At 47.6% G+C, this 20,578-nt stretch overlaps 2 protein-coding genes across 2 annotated transcripts; one reads left to right on the top strand and one right to left on the bottom strand.

The window, feature by feature from the left end:
- Nucleotides 1-1,429: 1,429 nt before the first annotated feature.
- PtA15_6A849 (uncharacterized protein) lies at nucleotides 1,430-2,720 on the top strand (the record flags this gene model as incomplete). The annotated part of the gene is made up of 6 exons (XM_053170596.1): nucleotides 1,430-1,459; nucleotides 1,537-1,586; nucleotides 1,651-1,796; nucleotides 2,319-2,377; nucleotides 2,443-2,562; nucleotides 2,631-2,720. The coding sequence occupies 6 exons, from the start codon at nucleotides 1,430-1,432 to the stop codon at nucleotides 2,718-2,720; spliced, it is 495 nt and encodes a 164-aa protein (XP_053021772.1).
- Nucleotides 2,721-8,184: 5,464 nt separating this feature from the next.
- On the bottom strand, nucleotides 8,185-10,480 carry PtA15_6A848 (uncharacterized protein; the record flags this gene model as incomplete). The annotated part of the gene is made up of 11 exons (XM_053170595.1): nucleotides 8,185-8,325; nucleotides 8,393-8,426; nucleotides 8,530-8,694; nucleotides 8,760-8,836; nucleotides 8,919-8,942; nucleotides 9,044-9,286; nucleotides 9,373-9,603; nucleotides 9,679-9,695; nucleotides 9,811-9,925; nucleotides 9,993-10,061; nucleotides 10,166-10,480. 11 exons carry the CDS (start codon nucleotides 10,478-10,480, stop codon nucleotides 8,185-8,187), a joined length of 1,431 nt encoding a protein of 476 aa, XP_053021771.1.
- Nucleotides 10,481-20,578: the final 10,098 nt, after the last annotated feature.

Below are 20,578 nucleotides of genomic sequence, written 5' to 3'. Positions count from 1 at the left end.
GCTCACCGTTCGGATTCACATCCGCTCTTGGAATTGTTTCCGCAGTCCAGCGGAATGAGAAAGGTCCCAGGATCTAGCAAAAGGTCCTGACGTCAAGGCCCATTGTTGTTATAAAAGCTCGGTCGTTTTGCCGGCGTTACATCCACGCCCACGCGCTGTCCACGAGTGGGTCCCTCGCTAGATCACCACGAGTGAGGTATGTCCTTAAGCGTCGCATTGGACCGCCCCCGCACCCCAAGGCCATGAAGAGAAGAATGGCTTCCTCTGCTTCCCGGTTTCCACGAACCTGTAACTGCTGGAATTGACGCCAAATCAGACATTGTTGGTTCTGTTGATGATATATCAGGAGGGAGTTTTGGTCGGATTTGGAGTTGTCCATCAAAAATCCAAGTACACATTGATTGAGTTGTCTCCGGAGTCGAAAAGCCGGAGTTGATCTTATGACGAAGTGATATGGTTGGCCTCTGGTGATGCACCAGCGGCCCGGGCAGGATACATACATACATATATGGGGATGTAGAATAAATCTGAGGGGTGCGGGCGACGGGAAAGAAGATCTGGCGAGATTTGGAACTCTGGAATCTGGAGATCCAGATCTGACTCTGGAAGGCCTTCCAGATCGACGGGAAGTCCTCCAATATAACAAAGCGCAAGGATGACCCCAAGGCCTTCGGAAATAGTGTCTACATTATGGTCGATGTCCGTCGGGCCGGTCGAAGCGAGCTGGGAGTAGATACCTGGGGGATGCTGAGTTGGGTGCTGTTGACGTGTGCAGTGCTCGGGGTGGGTTTGGAGGCTTGATCGAAGTTCTGAGGTGTGAATCGTCGCAGCTGGATGCATATCTCCTGGGGTCGTCTCGCGAGCTCTGCCTGTCAAGCTGGAATCGAGTTGGAAATGAGACTGGCAGTTATCAGTCAGCCTAGCCATATCTGCTCTTAGTGGGTGGTTCGCTCAAAGTAAGGATGGTTGCTCATGATGTATGTACGGGTGAGTGTTCTTCTACTTTCTGCTGGGCTTCTGCTCCACGAGCCAGCAGATCAGGGATCGTTATCTGATCAGCTAGCAGCCCAGTCTGCTGCTGTTTTTTTTCTTTTTCTTTTTTTTTGGGTGGCCGCCCTAGGGTGGGTGACCAGCCCCAGTCTGGGCTGGCTGCTGAGTGCTGGGCACACACTCTAATACTCTAAGCAAGAGTGGGAGTCCTTCCCCCCGCAGAGCCCACCCCATCCACCCCTCCTCACGCCCTTCGCCATTCTAGTATCCTGCTGGCCCAGAAGAAGACGAAGAGAAGCGCTAACTTGCCGAGCGTGTTTCACCAACCAACCGACGACCACCCCTCCTCGGTCTCCAACCCAACCCATACACACTCCCTCCCTCACCACCACCACCACCCCCCCCCGACCACTGCTTCTTCTTGAACACAACCACCACCATGGCCAGAGACAGACTAGCCGCAATGCGTGTAAGCCATCCACCCCACCCCACAACACAACACAACACAACACACACTCATACTCACACTCACCGCTGCTCTTACAGAACGCTAACCAACCAGACTCCTACTACGAGGACGTGTATGACTCCTACGGGTAAGCCCTCCTCTCCCCCCGCACAACCTGCCCACCCAACCTCACTCTCTTCCGCTTCAACCAGTGAGCCTCCAGCCGCACCAGCCTATCGAGCCCAGCCCCCCGCAGCCCGGCAGCCAAGAAACGGCCTGCCCAACGCACCCAGCCGGCCCTCACCCTCAAGCTCGATGGACGAAAAACCAGACTACGACGACTACTACGAACACTCCCGCCCCGCCCGCCATCACCCCGGAAACAACCAGCCCCCGATGGAAATGAGGCCCGTCTCGAGAACCCAGCGCGCCCAGCCGGCGGACACCAAAGGCCCCCGAGAAGTCACCTCCACCGAAGAGTTCTTCGACTCGATCGCCAACCTCCAGGTCGACCTCAAAGAACTCTCGCAGATGATCAGCGAGATGAGCGACCTCTCCAAGCGCTCGCTCGATGCCGCCTCGGACCCGGACCGCGAACAGCTGCAGGACGAACTGGCACAGCTGAGCGACGACATCCGCAGGCTGTCGGCCCAGATCAAGCAGGCCATCCAGGCCTTCGAGGCCGACCACAGTCTGCTCCGCCAGCGGGCGGACCCCGACGGGAACCTCGCCGTCCGCATGGACCAGCTCGCCGCTCTCAAGAAACGCTTCATCGAGACCGTCCAACGCTACGCCGAGGTCGAGCAGGCCGCCAGGCGCTCCATGAAGTCCCGCATCGAGCGCCAGGTCCGGATCGTCAAGCCCGATGCCACTCCGGAAGAGGTCCGGGCGGCGGTGGAGGACCAGGTGAACGGCGGCGGCGCCGTCTTCCAACAAGCTGTATGTCCCCAACAACAACACATCTTATCTTTCTCTCTCTAACTCGTCTCTCTCTCTCTCTTTAGTTGGCCAGCTCCAACCGCATGGGATCTGCAAGGAACGCCCTCAAAGAAGTCCAGTCTCGCGCCGAAGACATCAAGCGGATCGAGCAGACGATCTCCGAGCTTGCACAGATGTTCAACGATGTACGTCCCCCCTTCCTCCCATACACATGATCAACAGCTGACGATGAGGGTGTGTGTGTGTGCAACAGATGGCAACAATGGTCGAGGAGCAGGACGTCAAGGTGCAGCACATCGAGAAGCAGGCAGAGGCGGCCAACCAGGACGTCGAGGCTGCGTGAGTCTCTCTCCGCTCCACTCGACTCCTTATCCTTGTTGATTGTCTGGCTTGCACAGAACCACCGAGCTGAAGACCGCCGTCGTGTCGGCCCAAGGCGCCCGAAAGAAGCGCAAATGCTGCTGCATCATCATCGCCATCCTCATCCGTAAGCCCCTCCTCATTCCCGCACTAAGAGACCCCCCCAAACTGACGAGAGAGAGAGTGTGTGTGGGCTTGTAGTCGTCGTCGGCGGCGGCGGGACGGCGTTTGCGCTCTACAAGACCGGCGTCATCCCCGGCTTCGGATCCGCGGCTACCAACGGCACCCATTCCGGCCCCGCTAACTCCACAACCCCCGCCCCCGCTACCTCTTCCTCCGCCTCTACCTCCTCCAACTCCGTCAAGCTTCCCTCCTCTTGATCTTGCCTCCTCCTTCCTCCTCCGCAGATCTCCCCCCTCCCTGTCTTTCTCGCACCAGCAAAACCCCCAATTCTGTCGTTTTTTTTTTTTACTTTATATTGTAGATGTTGCCTGCTCCTTTTTTTATCTTCCCGCCCTGCACCCGCCGCCTGTTTTGTTTCTCCAATACACACACACATCGCCGTCCCTCTTCCCTCTCCCCCATCCCGCACAATTGTATTGTCCTCTTTGGTCGGCCTCTTTGTACACACCCTGCATCCAGACACACGGCTTTCGCGCATCGTCTCTCCGTCCATCGGCTGCTCCAGGCTGTTGTTGTTTTGTGGAAGAGAGCAGAGAGAAAAGCCAGGTCTTTTATTTATGCGTTCCTTCCCCTCGTCGTCCGCCCCATCTCCCTCTCCTCGCCAACCCCGCTGCTCGTCCTCGCGCACCACCCCTCCTCCTCCCCCGGCCCCTACCTTTTCCTTTCTTGTCCATTTTTTTTTTGTCGGTGCTTGTGCCTCTTGTGTATGTTTGTGTTACTTCCTTCTCTTTCCTTGTTTGACCACCATCATGCCCACCGTTTTCGATCATAATAAGAATAATAATAATCAGAATAATATGCAGACATTTGTTATCCCCCATGTTTTTCCTCCAGTTTTTTCACAAGGTGTGATGATAAGCACAAATGAACAATACAACATGCATATATTCACAGATGGATCCAGCAAACTGCACGGTGGCTCCAGAACATCGGGTATAAGAGTGTACTGCCAGAGTTCTGTCGGAGTCAGAGTGTCCGAACCTATGATGTCAGGGAGCGGCACAAACAGCGAAGCAGAGTGGATGGACATCAACAGGACGTATCTGTCTGACTTTTCCGTCGCAACGCTGTTCGCCGTGTCTGTCAGGGGCTCGACGGCTTCACTGTCGCCTTTGCACCAGCAAATTCACACTCTCTCAAGCTTTGAATCCGAGCCTGGTTAGTTGTGCAATAGGGGTGCTCACGATTGAATTTTACAAAACTGTGGAGTGAATTTTAAAGTGTTTATAACCGAAATAAATGGGTTTTGGAAGGCTTTCCATGCGGAGGCGCGTCTGGTAAACCAGCGCAACTTGTCAAGTTCTCTTCAGAAACACCTGAAAGAAAATCTGCCCCAAAGTTAAGGGCAAACTTCAATTGTGAACCCCTCTTGGCTGATTTTCAGAGCACAAAAACAACAGCAAAATCTGCGGTCGAGTGCCACCGGGGGTTTGCCGTGTGCCCAACCCCCCCATCAGGTACAGCTACTGGCTGCTAAAGGGAGGAAAATGCATAAACCATTGTGTTGTACATTGCTTCAAGGTGTGGCAGTCGAGAGATGGAGGACAGATAGATGACTGGAGTTTTCCAAATTTCACTTGTCAGCAAGTTATCATTGTTTTTCCCTTGTGTTCATAAAGAATTATGAGGAGATTAGGATTTGGAGAAGATGCTCAAGTCTCAGATGACTTTTAACTTGTAGGTACTGGGGGAAAATTGTTCAAAAGAATATAGGAAAGGTTCCCAGCCAGATAGTACAATCTATTCCCCTATGAAATTTGGGGGGTACGGCACAAGTCTCTCCCTGCGGCTGCAGTGCAGGAGGTGCATATTTTCTGTCAGCACCAGTTCTGAAAACCCAACCAGCCTCCCAATAGCACAAAAGTGTGTTAAATTATTTATTGTAGTACACTGAGACTGATGCCACAAGCTAGAAACAATACTACAATCAACTGGAAGGGATAAGAGATGCAAATATGATCAGATAAAGCTTTAACTGTATGCAGTGGGTAAATCTGGATCCAGATGTGACTAACATTCTTTGAATATGCAGACACCAGAGCAACCAAATGGAAACAAACAATTGAAACAGAAAGATACAACACACTAGAGCATTGTAAGTATGAGATAGAGAATGTGTCTGCTGACCCAAGGCGGTGTGGTGTGCCCAATGTGTTTCAAGTATCAAATGACATAAAGTCACAGTTTACTATGGAGAAGGAGACATATTTCTAGATGTATCATTGCATAATTGAATTCTACAAGTCATTTAACCCCTAGTCACTCACTGGAACCACTAGGCTAGCTGCACTCAGTCAAAATTTACCAGGATTATACTGTGTTCATAAGCATGATTACATACTGTAGAGATATTTTATATATATAGTACATAGTATAGAATTAGACTCAAGGACATATTTATAGTGTATGTAGTGGCGTGGTTTGGCTCTGCCCATGGCATGGTTCCACCTGTGGACAACTCCATGATTGTTTGGCTCCACCCACGCACCACGGCATGGTTCCACCTGTGGACACCTCCAGGGTTGTTGTTTGGCTCCACCCATGTACCACAGCATGGCTCCACCTGTGGACACCTCCATAATTGTGTAGGCTCCATGGACACCACCACCACCACCACCACGCAGACACCATGTGGGCACCACCACCACAACCACATGGACACCTGTATGGTGGTCACACCAGCAAAAATCCCTCACATTTTACTATAAAAGGAGGACCTTTCCCCTCCTCAGTTTCAGCATGCCACTCAGGCAATCCTAACCAGAACACACATCTCACTCAGAGTTACAAGTCACATCCACATAAAATCCAGTAGTGTGATCTCAATCAAGTTGCCCATCATAATCTTTCATGCCTCAGAGTAGTTCTAAGTAGTCAAGTAGCTAGTATCACCACTTGTGCTCTTAACAAGTCAAAGTGATCTTAACCAATTTTGCTCTTAACTGAAGGTTAAGGAAGAGGGCAAAGACACTTTGAATAGTTCACATATAACATCAGTTCTCTCAGAAGTTTTGTATCAGTTTATCTCCACTTTCATATTGTGAGAATACAGACCCAGGCCCGCAGCTATCCTCCAGGAAGCTCGCGCGGCTCCAGCAAAACCCAGACCCAGACCCGCAGCAACCCCTGAGGAAGCTAGCGCGGACAGAACCAGAACTAGCCCCAGCTGCAAAAAGAGGTAAGCCCCTCTGCAGATCAGAACCCTAACCCAGCCTCTAGCTGACGAGCCCCGCTCGATCGCTTGCAGGCACGGCAACCATACCGGGAACCGCAACGGGAAGATTAAGCTTAGAAGCAGCGTCAACGTGCGTACCCAAGGAGAGATAAAGTTGGAACAAATAGCTGACCAACCTTATACTCGTAGAACCCTTGCAGACCGGATCGGAACTAAGAACCAAGAGCCCTTGCTCCGCAGAATCTCAGCAACCACCGTACAAGGTGAGTAGAACCTCTCCCAGAGAACCAACAGAAACAGAACAGATAGCTGACTTAGCCAAACCATGTTCGACAAGCAGACACCAGCACAGCCCACCCGTATAGGCAGGATAAGACCAAGCTCTTTTGTTAGCTGGCTCTGCCATTGGTAAGCCTTAGAAAGACCAGACTAGGAACTTAGTCAAGACTTAAGCTAAAGCAGTCCCTTCCATTAGAAACACCTCTATTAGCCTTGCACAGCTACCGCCCTTGCGCTACCAGCCAGGAAGATAACTCCAAGGAGAACCTCAACCAAAGTCAAGCACCCAACCGTGCTGCTTTCAGGTAAAGCTAATCCCCAACCAGATTCTCCTCTGTTCCTTTTCTCAAATTATATAAAAATGTAAATACAAGCGTGTTGAGAAATAGGAACAAAACTTTTCAGTTGTTCCAAATCTTTTACATATCACAAACATATAAAACAATATAAAACATATCTTACGTTAAGGCTCATTTCCATTATCTGACTCAAGGCTGCTGTAAACCACTCTAACTCCATTTCCCATACAAAATCCACTTTCTGCTGAATTCAAGTTTGATCTAGGTCTGATAAGAGACTGCTGCACATAGTTTTCTCTATCATTAGTTTGCCACAACAATAAATAAATTTGTTGTGAAAGCTCTTGTGTAGTATCATAGAGGGGCAGGTCTTTCAAACCACCCGTAACAGTTGTAATAGCTTCTTACATCTTTGAAATATTATAACTGGTATTTCCCCCTCGCAGAACTGCCACCCGTCCCAAAGGAGTTCTCACAGCAACCCAGCACTGGTTATCAGGTACTTTCTGAAGCCTCTGGAAAGGCTGGATGTGGTGCTGGGTGCCTTTTTCCTTTGGAAAAAGAAGTGTGGTGCCCGTGTATTGTTAGTAACCACCCAGGCACTTCCCCAGCTCACCAAGATGAGGCAGGGGTTGGGTTGGGTCTCCCAATTCCACCACCTGCCAGTTCAATATCCCAGCTGGCCATCTTGATATAAATATCAAGGTCTCTCAAGTATAGGTATGGTGGTTGCCTTCTACTCTAACTCAAGTAATAATAAGATCTCAAAGAAGGCGCCTTGATCAAATTAAAACAGGCACTCAAGAGCAACCAGGACTCTAAAATAAGTTATTGACCTGGAACACAATGCAAGTTTTTCCTGAATCAAACATTTAATTAGCGTAAGTGTTGAACTTATATAAAATTTTTATATTTTAGATGCCATTAGGAGTGATCTGAAGTGAGAAAGAGGCACTGGGTACCAAATGTACACAACTGGTACACTGCCAGCACCCACCAAACAGTGCCAGATGTGGTGCTAGGTGTCTTTTTTTGGGGGAAAAAAGCAGTACAGTACCCAAGTACCTCTTGCACCCGAGTCCGGGAACACATTATGTAGCATAAGAGTTAAAAAAAAAAAAAAAAAAAAAAAAACTGATGAGTGAGTCCCAATCCTCTGCTTCTGTTGGGAATGATATCTGCCTCAAATGAACTGGCAATTTATATTTGCTGTTTTTTTTTTTTATCAATGAGTAATATGTGTAATGTGTAAAATTGATGAGTGAGATGAGAAGCTGAAGCAGATGATACCAAAATCCAGCCTGCTTCCTGAGACTGGCTACTTGATTTCCTTTCACAGCTCACTAACATCTCAATGTATGAAAGGTATTGGTATTAAATGTACATTTTTTTCATTGCTGCTTCTTCCAATTTCAAGAAAATCATAGAAGACTCTCTTGAATTGGGTTGCAGATTGTCTAATTACAATTTTCTTTTATCTTAATTCAAATCTTTAGTGTTTGAATTTTGAATTAGATTTTTATTATGATACAGGGCACTTCAAATACCCGGGAGCTGGCCAACGTCTCGACAGGCTTTGAGCACTCCTGTCCTCTTTGCTGCTTTTTGTATATCTTTGATGAGTTCAAAAAAGAGGTTGGTAAGCGCCTACACTGACCCTCCAACCAGGAGTGGAAATCTATTACCTTTCCGTGTCATGTCGCAAACAGCTAGGCTCACAATACATTCAGCGTCTGGGTTTGGGGGAAGTATTCTGGTGGAGATAAAGAAGCAGATTGGTTCCAACACTCAGTAAATTTGAATATCTCCAGAGTATTACTCAGTTCCTAAAAGAAGATTGTGGTAATTGGCCTCACGTTTTTTTATATGGATCGTAACTGTAACTTCCATACTTTTCTTGGCAACCCCAAGAATGCTCAACAAAGTACTGCGTCGTGAGATTATATTTGGAAGAAAGTAACTTCGCTGATGGGAAATGTTCAAGCAGTTTGCCTTTAGCCGACTGCACAATATTCATCATCCTAAAATACATCAATAATCAGCCACTGTTTGTCATTTGTTTTATCAGCGAAAAAAAAAAACTCACATTCCGTCAGCATTGCAATAGGAAAACACATCATCACCAGGCATGGCGCCATTCGGTCCATCTTGGGTGCATGGTTTCTGAAAATTCCAACATTACAAAAGATCAAGGGTTAGTTTTTAGTTGGGACGAGATGATGCGACTATGGGCCAAATGCCTTACATGTCCCCTTACTACGAAAAACTTCTGCTCGTTCGAAGTTTTAAGGGCACCAATATATATTTTGCAATGTCAGTTGCTTTTTGACACGATGTGCATATACTTGTATACGAGTAAGTCCTACTCACAGTGGCTTTCCAGATAGCTGCAATCAGCCGTGCCCGGGCCACATCAGAGATTGCACTTCGTATGTCATCTTCGGAACGTTCGTTATCCGAGAAGTGGTTGTTGAGGAAAACCCCACCCTTCAAGGCGCCGTAGATTCCTTCGTCCGTGCTGATACCGTTATCAAGGACTTTTTTTGTAGCCTCTGAGAGTTTTGCTTGAGTGTCCGCTTGAGCGTTTGATAGCAGATAATTCACATCCATCGTCTGGCATCAAATATTCATCGCAATGGACGTCAATTCTTTCCTTATACGCATTTCTGAGCCTGTGACACGAATGCTTGCGAACCTACTTTGGAGAATTCATCGGATGGAAGCTTAGCGTACACATTGTGGTACGTCCAGTATAATCCCGTCGCAAAACCGGTGCCACCCTGAATGAATGGCCAAAGTGTGCCCCCAATGAAGGCCATCACAGCCGGGAAAACGAAGCCGGGGATGGCGCCAAATAGGCCAGCAACGTCACCCATGAACGTACCGCCTATCATAAGAACATCAGGTTGATGCGGCGCATAATCATTCACCTGGTGTATACACGCTTCAGCAATTCAGAACAGTCAAAAGTGGTTGGAATTCATTTTTAAGATTGAAAATCTTACAATTGATGAAGCTAAGCCTATGAGGTTGACAAACCCGGAGAACAAAATCCATGTTAGCAAGGATTTCCATGCAGAAAAGTAATTTAGGTCCATGTATGACTGGAAGCAGCTTAGGTAGCACTAGGAACTGACCTTCGATGATGTTCAATGCGAAAGCAGTTGCTTGGTACATTTGATTGTTAAGTGAGTTCCAGTTTTGGACAGCTACAAGGATATACCAATCCCGACCGCGAACTGGCAAGCATATCTGTTATGATAAAGGTTTCAAATCAGAGATTCGACCGCTTCATGTTTTAGCTTGGTTTTATACTAACCTGGTTAGCATTGCACATTTTTCCGATTCCGCACTCGAAGTTAGTGGCTCCTACTTTTTCGGCAAAAGACTGAGAGTGATATCATGAATATCAAAATCCGGCAAGCCAAAGCCCCCACAAAGAAAATATAAAAAGAGTTCAGCACCTGAGAAAACAGTGGAACAAATGCGCACCTCGAGAGATAAATTTTTTCCTCCAGGGAAATTCAGTAAATAATCGTCCAGGTTCAGCGATTGCCATAACTCAGGCGTGAGTGGTAGCCGGGCGCAAGGATCTCGAAAATCGGTTGATGTATCAGTTGCGACAGATGTGTTAGTTGGAAGGGACGTGTTAGTTAAAAGGGACGTGTAAGTCGAGGGAGTCGTGATGTTTGAAAGGATAGTACTCGAGCCGCTTGGACTTGAGGCTGTCGAAGTTGGCTGACATTGAAAACAGGAAGAACTGATTAACAGAGCGAAGATTGGAAGGACGGAACTAAGCGTAGGCATCGGAGTTTCTGAGTATTTTGTTTTGGTACATACACATCAAGGAAGTGGGTTAATGAATGTTGGAGAGTAGGAAGGAAATAAAGGCAAGTAGTACAAGACTGTTCACATGTAAGACCCGGACCGGCATCCTTTGCATCATCGAGAAGCAAGAGCGAAATTCGTTTCGATACATGGCAAGTGTCAGAAATGGTATTGAGGCACCGAATGAAACCCTCGAATTTGTGGTGTGGTGACTACTTCTAGACAGTGATCACGGGACTGGGGAAGCCCCGGTAAGAATGTATGACCAGGGTGTACAGACACCTGCAGCGCGCGATCCTTTTCGCCACTTTTTCCTTCTCCACAAACCTCTGCCGGAGCTAAAGAAATAATACAAAAAATGATATTTTCCCCAGGTTTCAGGGCCTGTACAGATAAATACAGTCATACACATACCCCATTGGGAGGATTCGGGTCGGGCTGTATGTATGCTGTTGTATTCCGAGCTCAGGATCTGTAGGCACCTCCGTCGTCGGGACATGCTCCGAGCTGCTCCGCGCCGGGAAATCATTCCCAGGGGCCGGATCCCACCGGCTCGTCCGTACAGCAGCATTCTATTGCGGAGAACAGTCTGCACCTGGTGACCTGATCGTTCCCGAGGGTTTGCACTCGGGCCGACCGACAGTTTGGCGCAGTTGTACTGAGTGTAGTTCTTCTCGGAGTCCGGACGGTCTATGTAGGACCCCGGCAAGGAAAATTCGTGTGGGGCAACTAATACCCTTTCGAAAATAGGGTGTCCGTTCAGCAATCCTGCTTTTACAGTACCATTGACCATTGCTGGAGGGGGGGGGGGGCAGGATAAGACAAATCCTGGGGAGTCAAGCTTGTACAGTTTTTCCCTTTAAACACAAGAAGTCCTGTCCAAATTTGCAAAGCAGCCTTTGGCACACTCAGCAAACTGCCTCAATATATGGGTGTTCCTCTAACTTAACACAAGTCCCCCCTGGTGGGAGGCTCGCTGTGGCTGGCGGCGAAGCCCCTCCCGCAGGGAGGGACTTGCGCATTATCCCAAATTTCAAGCGGGAGCAGAAAGTTCATTTGGCTGAGAGGTTTTTAAAAATTTTATAGCTCCTCCCTCAGCCTCTCCACCAATATGCCCTATCTGTGCCCTATGCTACTTTTCTTTCTCTACAATTTGGTCTACTCATATTTTTCCTATCACAATCTGTTGACCTTTTCAAAAGATCAAAAATGCACAAGTCTTCCAAATGAGTCTCCACTTGTTTGGGACTCCAAGAGTTGTTTTTCTGGCTACAAGATAGATAAGTGGCTCAATTTCCTTGCAAGAACAGAACCTACAACTCTGTGTATTCAGTTTTTTTATATTAGTTGGGATTTGTAGTGTAGCAGATCCTTTCTGCTCCTGCTTAAATCAAGACATAACTAACTCATAAGCCTCTCCTGCAGAGAGTTCTCCGGGCGGGGTCTCCCGGACCCTCCGCCCGAGAGGCTTTGTTAAGCTAGGGGGTGTTCAGAGTTGACTTGCATAAAATCATAAAATTTAATATTATCTGAAAAAAATATGGAACACCTCACTCAAAACATCACAATTATTCTAAACTGGTACATAAAAATTGGATGTACTTTGCGCACTGTGAAAAACTTGTTGCACACTGCAGGGGGCGCCCACTTGACATCCCAGCCACAGTGCAGGGTAGCCTAAAACACTTTGTGCACTGCAATACAAAAAAGCTGAATTTTCAAACTTTTTTGATGTCATCCAGCAGAGGGCATTTTTCTCCCCCTTCCATTAATTTCCTAGAATTTTTGGAGCCCTCTGTTTAATGCAAAACTAAGGGCAAAAATGATATGTATATAAAAGGATCTGAGCACCTGAATGACGTGCTCCTGCCCCCCGGTATCACCCCCCCCCCCCCCAGGGGATTTTGAACCTGCTCAAAATTGACTGATTGGGTACACAAGCCCTCAAAAACAAAGTTAACTTTGAGGGGCAGAAGCTCTGGCTACACCCCCAGCCACTGTGCCCATGGCCAGCATGGGCTGGTCATTTGAGTGGAGTATACACACTCCCCTGATGACCTGCACACGTTCATCAAGTGGAGTACATATACACACTCCCTCAATGGCTGGCACAGGCTGATCATTGAGAAGATTATACACTCCCCTTGTTTACCATTTCCGTCTATTCATTGAGAGGAGTAAACACTCCCCTTGATGACTGGGTCTGTTCTGGTCATTGAGAGGAGTAAACACTCCCCTTGATGACTGGGTCCGTTCTGGTCATTGAGAGGAGTAAACACTCCCCTCAATGACCGGGTCCACTCCTGTCATTGAGAGGAGTAAACACTCCCCTCAATGACTGGGTCCACTCCTTTCATCAAGAGGAGGAAACACTCCTCAATGACTGGTTCCTTTCCAGTTATCAAGAGGAGGTTTACTCCTCTTAATTAGGTTCCGCTCTGGTTGCTGAGAGGAGTAGAAACCTAACTTAGCTAATTCCCTCCTCCTTGGGGGAGCAAAGCAACCTCCAAAGGAGAGACTTACATGCTATGTTGACCCCGCGGCCTGAGAGAATTGCAAATTTTGGTGGGCACCTTTTTATAATTCACATAGCACATGGTTCTCTGGACAAAATTTGTTCTAGTTTTCATTTCTGGGACCACCCAAGTGTTGAGTTTAGTACTCAGGTTTTGTTTTGTCCTTTATGCTTCTCCCATGTCTCTCATATCTCACATACATGTCACAGGTTGTATGTAGTCTACCTGAGGCAGCAGGCGTGGAAGGACTCTCTCTTCATCCTTCCACGACCCTTGAACACCGCCACGCTCTGTGCCTGTTGCCCTCAGGTTAGTTTTTCCTCTTTCTTTTTCTCTTGCTTGTTTTTCATTTACTATCCTCCTGATATGGAATTCATCCTTCCACAACCCTTACACCGCCACGCTCCGTGCCTGTTGCCCTCAGCCCCTGTTCATCTCAACACCAAGCTGTCCCCATCTATGTACTATTTCCATCCCCCCCCCCCCCCCCCCCACCCCCAGCCCTTTTCTTTGATTTTCAATACCCTTTGTAATATCATTAGTTTTGGATCCTGTACAGTGCAAGATGTGTAATGAAGGATGAAGCAGACCCAATGGTGGCTATAAAAAAGGAATTTGAGTGCCACTCAAGGCCTTGAAAAAATTTGAAAAATATGTAAAAAGATTCTCCATGATATCCTGGATCTTTTGTTCCCCCAACACCTAATCACCCTGTAGAGACTGTAAAATGAAGATGTGTCTGGTGAGAGTCAAACTCACGACCTCAGCTATGCTGAGACACATACTAGAGTGCTGCCTAGGGCTGGGCCCCGGGTGATACCCAAGGCCTGGAGGCCATCCCGCGCTGGTGCCCTGCGGGTACACCCAGGGTTGGGTATCTAATTACCTACTCCTGGGCACTATCTGTTGAATATTGGGTACCTCCCGCAGGGACCAACTGTCCTACTGGTTCAGGCCGTTGTGATGAAAGAAGGTGGTCACTGCGTAGAAATGTCAGGACCCCGCCGCTCTAAGATGATTCCCAGGTAAAGTTGGGTGATCTGGAGAAACTCTGCTCCACAGCTCCGCCGCGTTGTAGGGCTCTGAGTGGGATAAATAAAGTAAAGCACATAAAATAATAAAGCTCTGCGAAAGTAAACAGTAAAATAAAGCTCCGCCGCATAAAGAAGATAACTCCGCCACAAAACTCCGCAAAAACCGCAAGAAAACAGCCGTAAAGCAAGCACAACCGTAACACATAAAGCAAGTCCGCAACATACACAAAGTAAAAGAAGCACAACAATCTGCAAAGTAAAGTAAAAACTGTAAAAAGAGAGTCTGTGGGGAGTATGATGATCCCAATTCCTCCCTTCCTCACTGTGGTTTTATAGAGAAAAAGGAAGAGAGCTAAAAGATATCCTCCACCCGCCTCCCACAAACGCCATCTGCTAACTCCGTTCACACACACCAGGGGGGAAAGTGTGGCACTCCCTGGAGAGTGCCAGACCATATGTTCCTTTGGGAAGACTGTCTGATGTCAAATGTGTGAGCATGTGGCATTCAGGATTCAAATATATTGACCTTATGTTCAACTCAGGCTGATCTTTGATCCACTCCATGGCAAACACGTTGGTAATTGAGTTGAGGGCACCCCCACTTGACTCCTGGTACAACCTGGTATTCTACACTTTGTGGTGTGTTTCAGGAATCAAGTTGAGACCCCCTCCACTAAATGAGTGGGGTGTAAAGTCATTGAGTGAAGATTTCCTCCACTTGATGACTGTTGGACAACCATTGATTCAAGGTTTTGTCCACTCAATGACCATATCTAAATTACCAGCCACCAAGTGGAGAAATCCTCCACTCAATGACTGGTTTTTGATGTCATTGAGTGGAGGGATTCTCCAATTGATGACTGGTGTGTGTGCTAGCTGTTGAGTGGAGGGGTTCCTTACTCGGTGACTGGTTCTACCAGCCATTGAGTGCCCTCCACTTGATCACAGGTCACTAGCTGGCTGGGAAAATCCCAGATCAGTGACCAGTACTGCATGTTGGTCATTGAGCCGGGCCTCTCCCAGTTTTAAGGACCATATGTACTGTACATAGCGCAAGGAAAGTCCCGGCTTGATGGACAGTATGTACTGTCCATCCTGCTGCACTTTTCCAAGCTGAGTGGCCAGTGTAGACTGCCTACCTCGCTCGGAAAGGCTGACTAGATGACCAGCATGTGCTGGTCATCGGGCTAGGGCTTCTCGCTGGATGACAAGTATGTACTGGTCATTGGATTTGAGCTTGCAGAGGCTGCAGATCAATGACCAGGGCATGATGCCTGTCAAGCGCGACCTCTCCCAACTCCATGGCCAGTTTGTGTTGGCCATCCAGTCGGAGAAGGCCTAGTCCGATGACCAGCACCTATTGGTCATTGATCTGGGCCTCTCTGAGCTTGGGGGGCGGTCTATACTGTCCACCAAGCTCGGAAAAGCCAAGCTGAATGAACAGTATTTAGTGCACTGTTCATTGAGTTGGGGCTTTCCGAGCTCAATGACCAGCAAACAAAGGTCATCAAGCCCGTGTAAACAAGCAACTTACCAATGTCCACCCTGATGTTCGGCCAAACATGATGGTGGACATAGCAACAACAAAAAAACACCCTCCCTGGGGACCCCCGGGGATACAGAGCTGATCCCTGTTGCCCCGCTGCCACCGCAGTTGACTTGTGCCCAGCTTGAAACTCCCGGAACACAAGTTGTTTTGGTGATTTGCAACACATATGAACACCATTTTTGCCACTCCAAAAATGATGACAATTTTGATTTTTCTGGATACAGCAGGTCAAAAGAGCACCATTCATATCTTACACCTGGTGCTAATAATTACCATGTGATAAGAGCAATCAACCCCATTTTTTTGCACAATGGACATGGAAATGGTGGGAGGTGTGATGAAGGCATGCTACCTGGAAGAAAAAACTGCCCAAAACAGTCAGGGAAAAGGTGTGAAGATGATCGATCTACAAGAAAAATGGTATGACCCATGCTGAGATGTGTGTGGACATTTCAGAATTGACTTTTCACCTCAGAGCTCTCAGACCAGCTATTGAAATCTTTCTCCTACTGGTTCCAGGATCATCAAAATATTGATGCACCTGTTGATATCCCCCAATCTTCCCCCTTCCCCCTGTGAAGGTTAATAACTTTAACCTCTAGCCGCTGGATTTTTCAATCAGATGGAGGTCAAGTGAGGGAAAATTTTGCAACATGTATTCACATACAAAAGGTGCATTGTCCCAAATGAACAGCTGACGGCATGGCAAACTTTAGCCTGCAGAAGTGGACCATCACTTGGTAAACATGGTTGGTGAAAAGGCCTCTTTGATTGTTCACATTTCATATTAGAGGGAGGGAATGCAGGTTACAGAGGTTTTCCCAGCTTTGACACTTTGTGATACTCAAAAAAGAGAAATTTGATTTTACCTAACTTTCCTCCCAATGGATGAAGGGAACAGGAATGGAGGAAATATCCCACAAGGATTGATTTACCAGTTAGCTGAGCCTTTGTGGTTGCTATATTTTACAGCTATCTTTCATTGGGTGATTTTATGTGGGTTTTGATTGAAAAAACTCAGCCCAGAAAAATATTCCTTGTCACTTGGTCAAGGATATCTTTGAGCATCAGGATAGTTACATTCTTGGCAAAATATCTTGTGAATTGAAGCTCACATCCAGGATTTTGTTTGATATGAACCAAACAGAAAATTTCAACTAAGATATTTCCATGTGTTGGAATTGAGTTACAGATCATCCCGCAACCACTTCACCTACAGTCACACATCTGTTGGGAAGAAAGTTAAACAAAGAGTTGAAACTCACATCTAACTCACATCAGACCATTTTACTGACAGAATTATGGCCGGGCACTCTCCAGAGAGTGCCACACTTTCCCCCCTGGTGACACGCACACTTGTCATCCGCCAAGCGCTATACACACACGCACGTCATCCGCCAAGCTTGGCTCTCACGCCAACTCCTGTTGTCTCCGCCGCTTGCCTTTGACCGCCGTCAAACTCCTCTCTCTAGCTTCCACACCCCTGTCTAGCCTATGATGTCAGGATACCACACGCCGCCCTTCTGGCTGCCATGGCTTCCCCCAATCACCACCTCCGTTATCCAGTCCGCGCTGGCCTGCATAGTCTGAGTCCAGTTCTGCCGTCAAGCTCCGCGCGCCGCCATCTTCAGTTGTGCGCTCCGCTCCGCTCTGTTCCGCACCGTTTCCGCACCATTTCGGCACCGCCTGTGCTCCGCAGACAATTTGACACAAGTTCCAGAACTGATCACCACACCGTGTAGAAACTACTCCGTGCAACTCAGGCGGCCCAATTGGACTTTTCCAACAAAGATACCACCATTAAAATCCTGAAGGCCGTCAAACTCCCCAATCAACTTGCAAATCATGGGGTTGGAAGTATCTTTTCAATGAAAAAAAACAAGAAGGTATGATGCACAGCAATTTTGAAGAAAAACAGCCGTTCATGTAAAGTACTTTTATAACCCGGGACAAATGCTCAAGCACAGAGCCTATGAGTGAGCGTTTATCTCGCAAACATCAGAAGATGTCCAATTAGGTCATCAAGCAGCTTTCCTCTCAATGAATGGTCTGCATTGGTCATCAAAAGGTTTGAATCCCCTTGATGACCACTCAGACTGGTCATCCAGCAGCTTGAGTCTAGTACTGGATGACGGGTTTGTACCAATTGTTGGCAGAACTCACGCCCCTCCATGAGCAGTAGAGTACGTACAAACTGGTCATGGAGAGGCTTGAGTTGCGTTGAGACCTCTTGATGACCGGTCAGACAGGTCATCAAGAGGGTTATTGCCACTGTTGCACATTTGATTCAAACTTCTATCTTTTTTTTTTCTTTCAGCAACACTCTCTGTCTCTTGTAATGAAAATTTGGTCTTCAACATTTTCCAAGACTCCTCCCAAGTCATTTACCCAAGATATCCGCTTGGGTAAAAATCCCAAAAAAGAATTCCGTGCTCTGATTGAACGGGTTGGATAGTTGGGTATACCCAATTGGCCTCGGGTGGGGGCCCAGCCCTAGTGTTGCCTTTACCAACTAGGCTACAGGCGCTTGTGGCTGCCAGCTGGGTGGTTGGTGGGCAGTGCTCATGGGTCTATCCAACAGCCCTCCTTACTGTGGTGATACATCATGGTAGCAGACTAACAGACAACTCAACTAGAGATTGCCAAGTGGACCCGGGTACCCGCCGCGTGTCCGGGTAACCGGGGTGTTTTTTGTGATCTTCAGACACCCGTACCCGTACACGGCACCCGCAGTATTTTTTGCGGGTACTGCGGGTACTTGTGCTTTTTTTTATCCAACACCCCCACTCGAAGACAGCTACAGACTGTTCATTGGGAGTGATGGTTCCTCTTGATGACTGGGGTCTGTCCCAGTCATCAAGAGGAAACAACCCTCTTGATGAGCGGGTTCTATCCCGGTCATTGAGAGGGTTGTTTCCTCACGATGACCGGGTTCTGTCACGGTCATCGAGAGGGTTGTTTCCTCTCGATGACCGGGATCTGTCCCGGTCATTGAGAGGGCTGATTCCCCTTGATGACCAAGATCTGGCCGGGTCACCTAGAGGGTTCAATTCCTCTCAATGACTGGGATCTGTCCCGGTCATCAAGAGGGTTGATTCCTCCCAATGACCAGGATCTGTCCCGGTCATCGAGAGAAAACAGCCCTCCCAATGACCAGGACAGATCCCGGTCATCGGGAGGGCTGATTCTTCTTGATGACCGGGAGAGATCCCGGTCATCGGAAGGGCTGTATTCCTCTCGATGACCGGGGTGTGTCCCAGTCATTGAGAGGGCTGATTCCCCTTGATGACCAGGATCTGTCCCGGTCATCTCAAGGAATCAACCCCCTTGCGGGTGACCGTAACAGCGGGTACCCGGGTACCTGGAAGACCCACCTGCCGCGGGTATTTTTGGCGGGTATCCGGGTACCTGGTGCTTTTTTTCCCGAAATCCCACACCCGGACCCGTACACGGCACCCGCGCGCGGGTACCCGACGCCATGTGGCGGGTACCCGCGCGCGGGTCCACTAGGCAATCTCTAAACTCAACACACCCAATGAGAATTGGTGCTGCTACAAAACATCAAAAAACAGCATTTCTGAAATTCTCTCAGGCCATGGGGTTGACATAGTGTCTAAGTCCCTCCTTTGGAGGGTCCCTGCGGGACAGCATACCCCCTCCACAAAGAGAGGGACTTAGCTAAGTTAGAGTAGAAACTACCCAAAATGACTGGCTCTGTTCTGGGCATCATCAAGAAGGATTACACACTTCCTCAATGGGGGAAGTTTTTTAACCCTCTCAATGACCGGTGTGGTAACCCTGTTCCTGTTCATACTATCACCCTCATATCACCAAAACCCTTCATAAATACCTCATTATTACTTCATATTCAGATTCTATACCCCATTTTACCCCTAGTCACCCACTCATTACACCTAGGATTTCCAAATGGATCAGCAGTTACTGGCATGTATAGTTTTGGCAGGTATTTTCTTCATACATATCATTAGCATTATTACATACATCATTCATTAGTATCATAGCTACATAGGACTGCAGATTATACATGACTTCATTACTCATTTTTCTCTTCATATGATATCAGCAGTACATTCCTTCATAGCTCTTGTAGTTATTACCAAATTCTCATCATCATTTCATCTTCTACATAGTTACCTTTCATGTACACTCCTTGGTCATTGCACCTTCATCATTATTGCTCATCTTCAGATATTGTTACTATGTGCTCATCATGTATCACCCCCCTGTAGTACTTCTCACATATATAAACACCCCTCTAGATGTTGTATCTTCATCATGCACTTTCTACTACATCCCCTCTGTAGCACCTTTTAAACATCACCCTTATATGCACTTTCTACTACATCCCCTCTGTAGCACCTTTTAAACATCACCCTTATATGCACTTTCTACTACATCCCCTCTGTAGCACCTTTTAAACATCACCCTTATATGCACTTTCTACTACATCCCCTCTGTAGCACCTTTTCATCACACTTAGATACACTTTCATCACCATAGAAATATATCCCCCAGCATATATCTCATTACCCATCTCAGAGTGACTCCCCAAGAGCTTCTGCTTTTCTCCCCATCTCACTTCTCCTCTCTCACTCAGTAGGATTGATACACCTCAAACTCATAAAGTGTTAAAGTCATCTAAGTCAAAGAGAATCATCAGCCACACCCTTTTCTTTTTCTTAGTGTAACCCTCTCTCCATCAGCATTAGTCAAGAGGGCAGCCTCACCAGCACCTGTAGCCTCTTCTACATTATTAGTAGTGTAGTTGACTATTTCCCCTCACAGCTCTTTCCTGATCTTTTAGGAGTTCCACACCGGAGAAAACCCTGTCATCTAGGGGAGTACATCATGCTTCCTGCTCTCAATGATCAGAACATACCCAGTCATCAAGGGGAGTGTCTAATCCTCTGGATGACCAGAAAAAATTAGTCATCAAGGGAAGTGATTACTAATCTTG

The sequence above is a fragment of the Puccinia triticina genome, chromosome 6A (genome assembly GCF_026914185.1).
Source record: "Puccinia triticina chromosome 6A, complete sequence".
In the NCBI taxonomy this organism is placed as follows: Eukaryota; Fungi; Basidiomycota; class Pucciniomycetes; order Pucciniales; family Pucciniaceae; genus Puccinia; species Puccinia triticina.
Note: the sequence above shows the minus strand (reverse complement) of the source record. Positions and strands in the feature narration are given on the sequence as shown.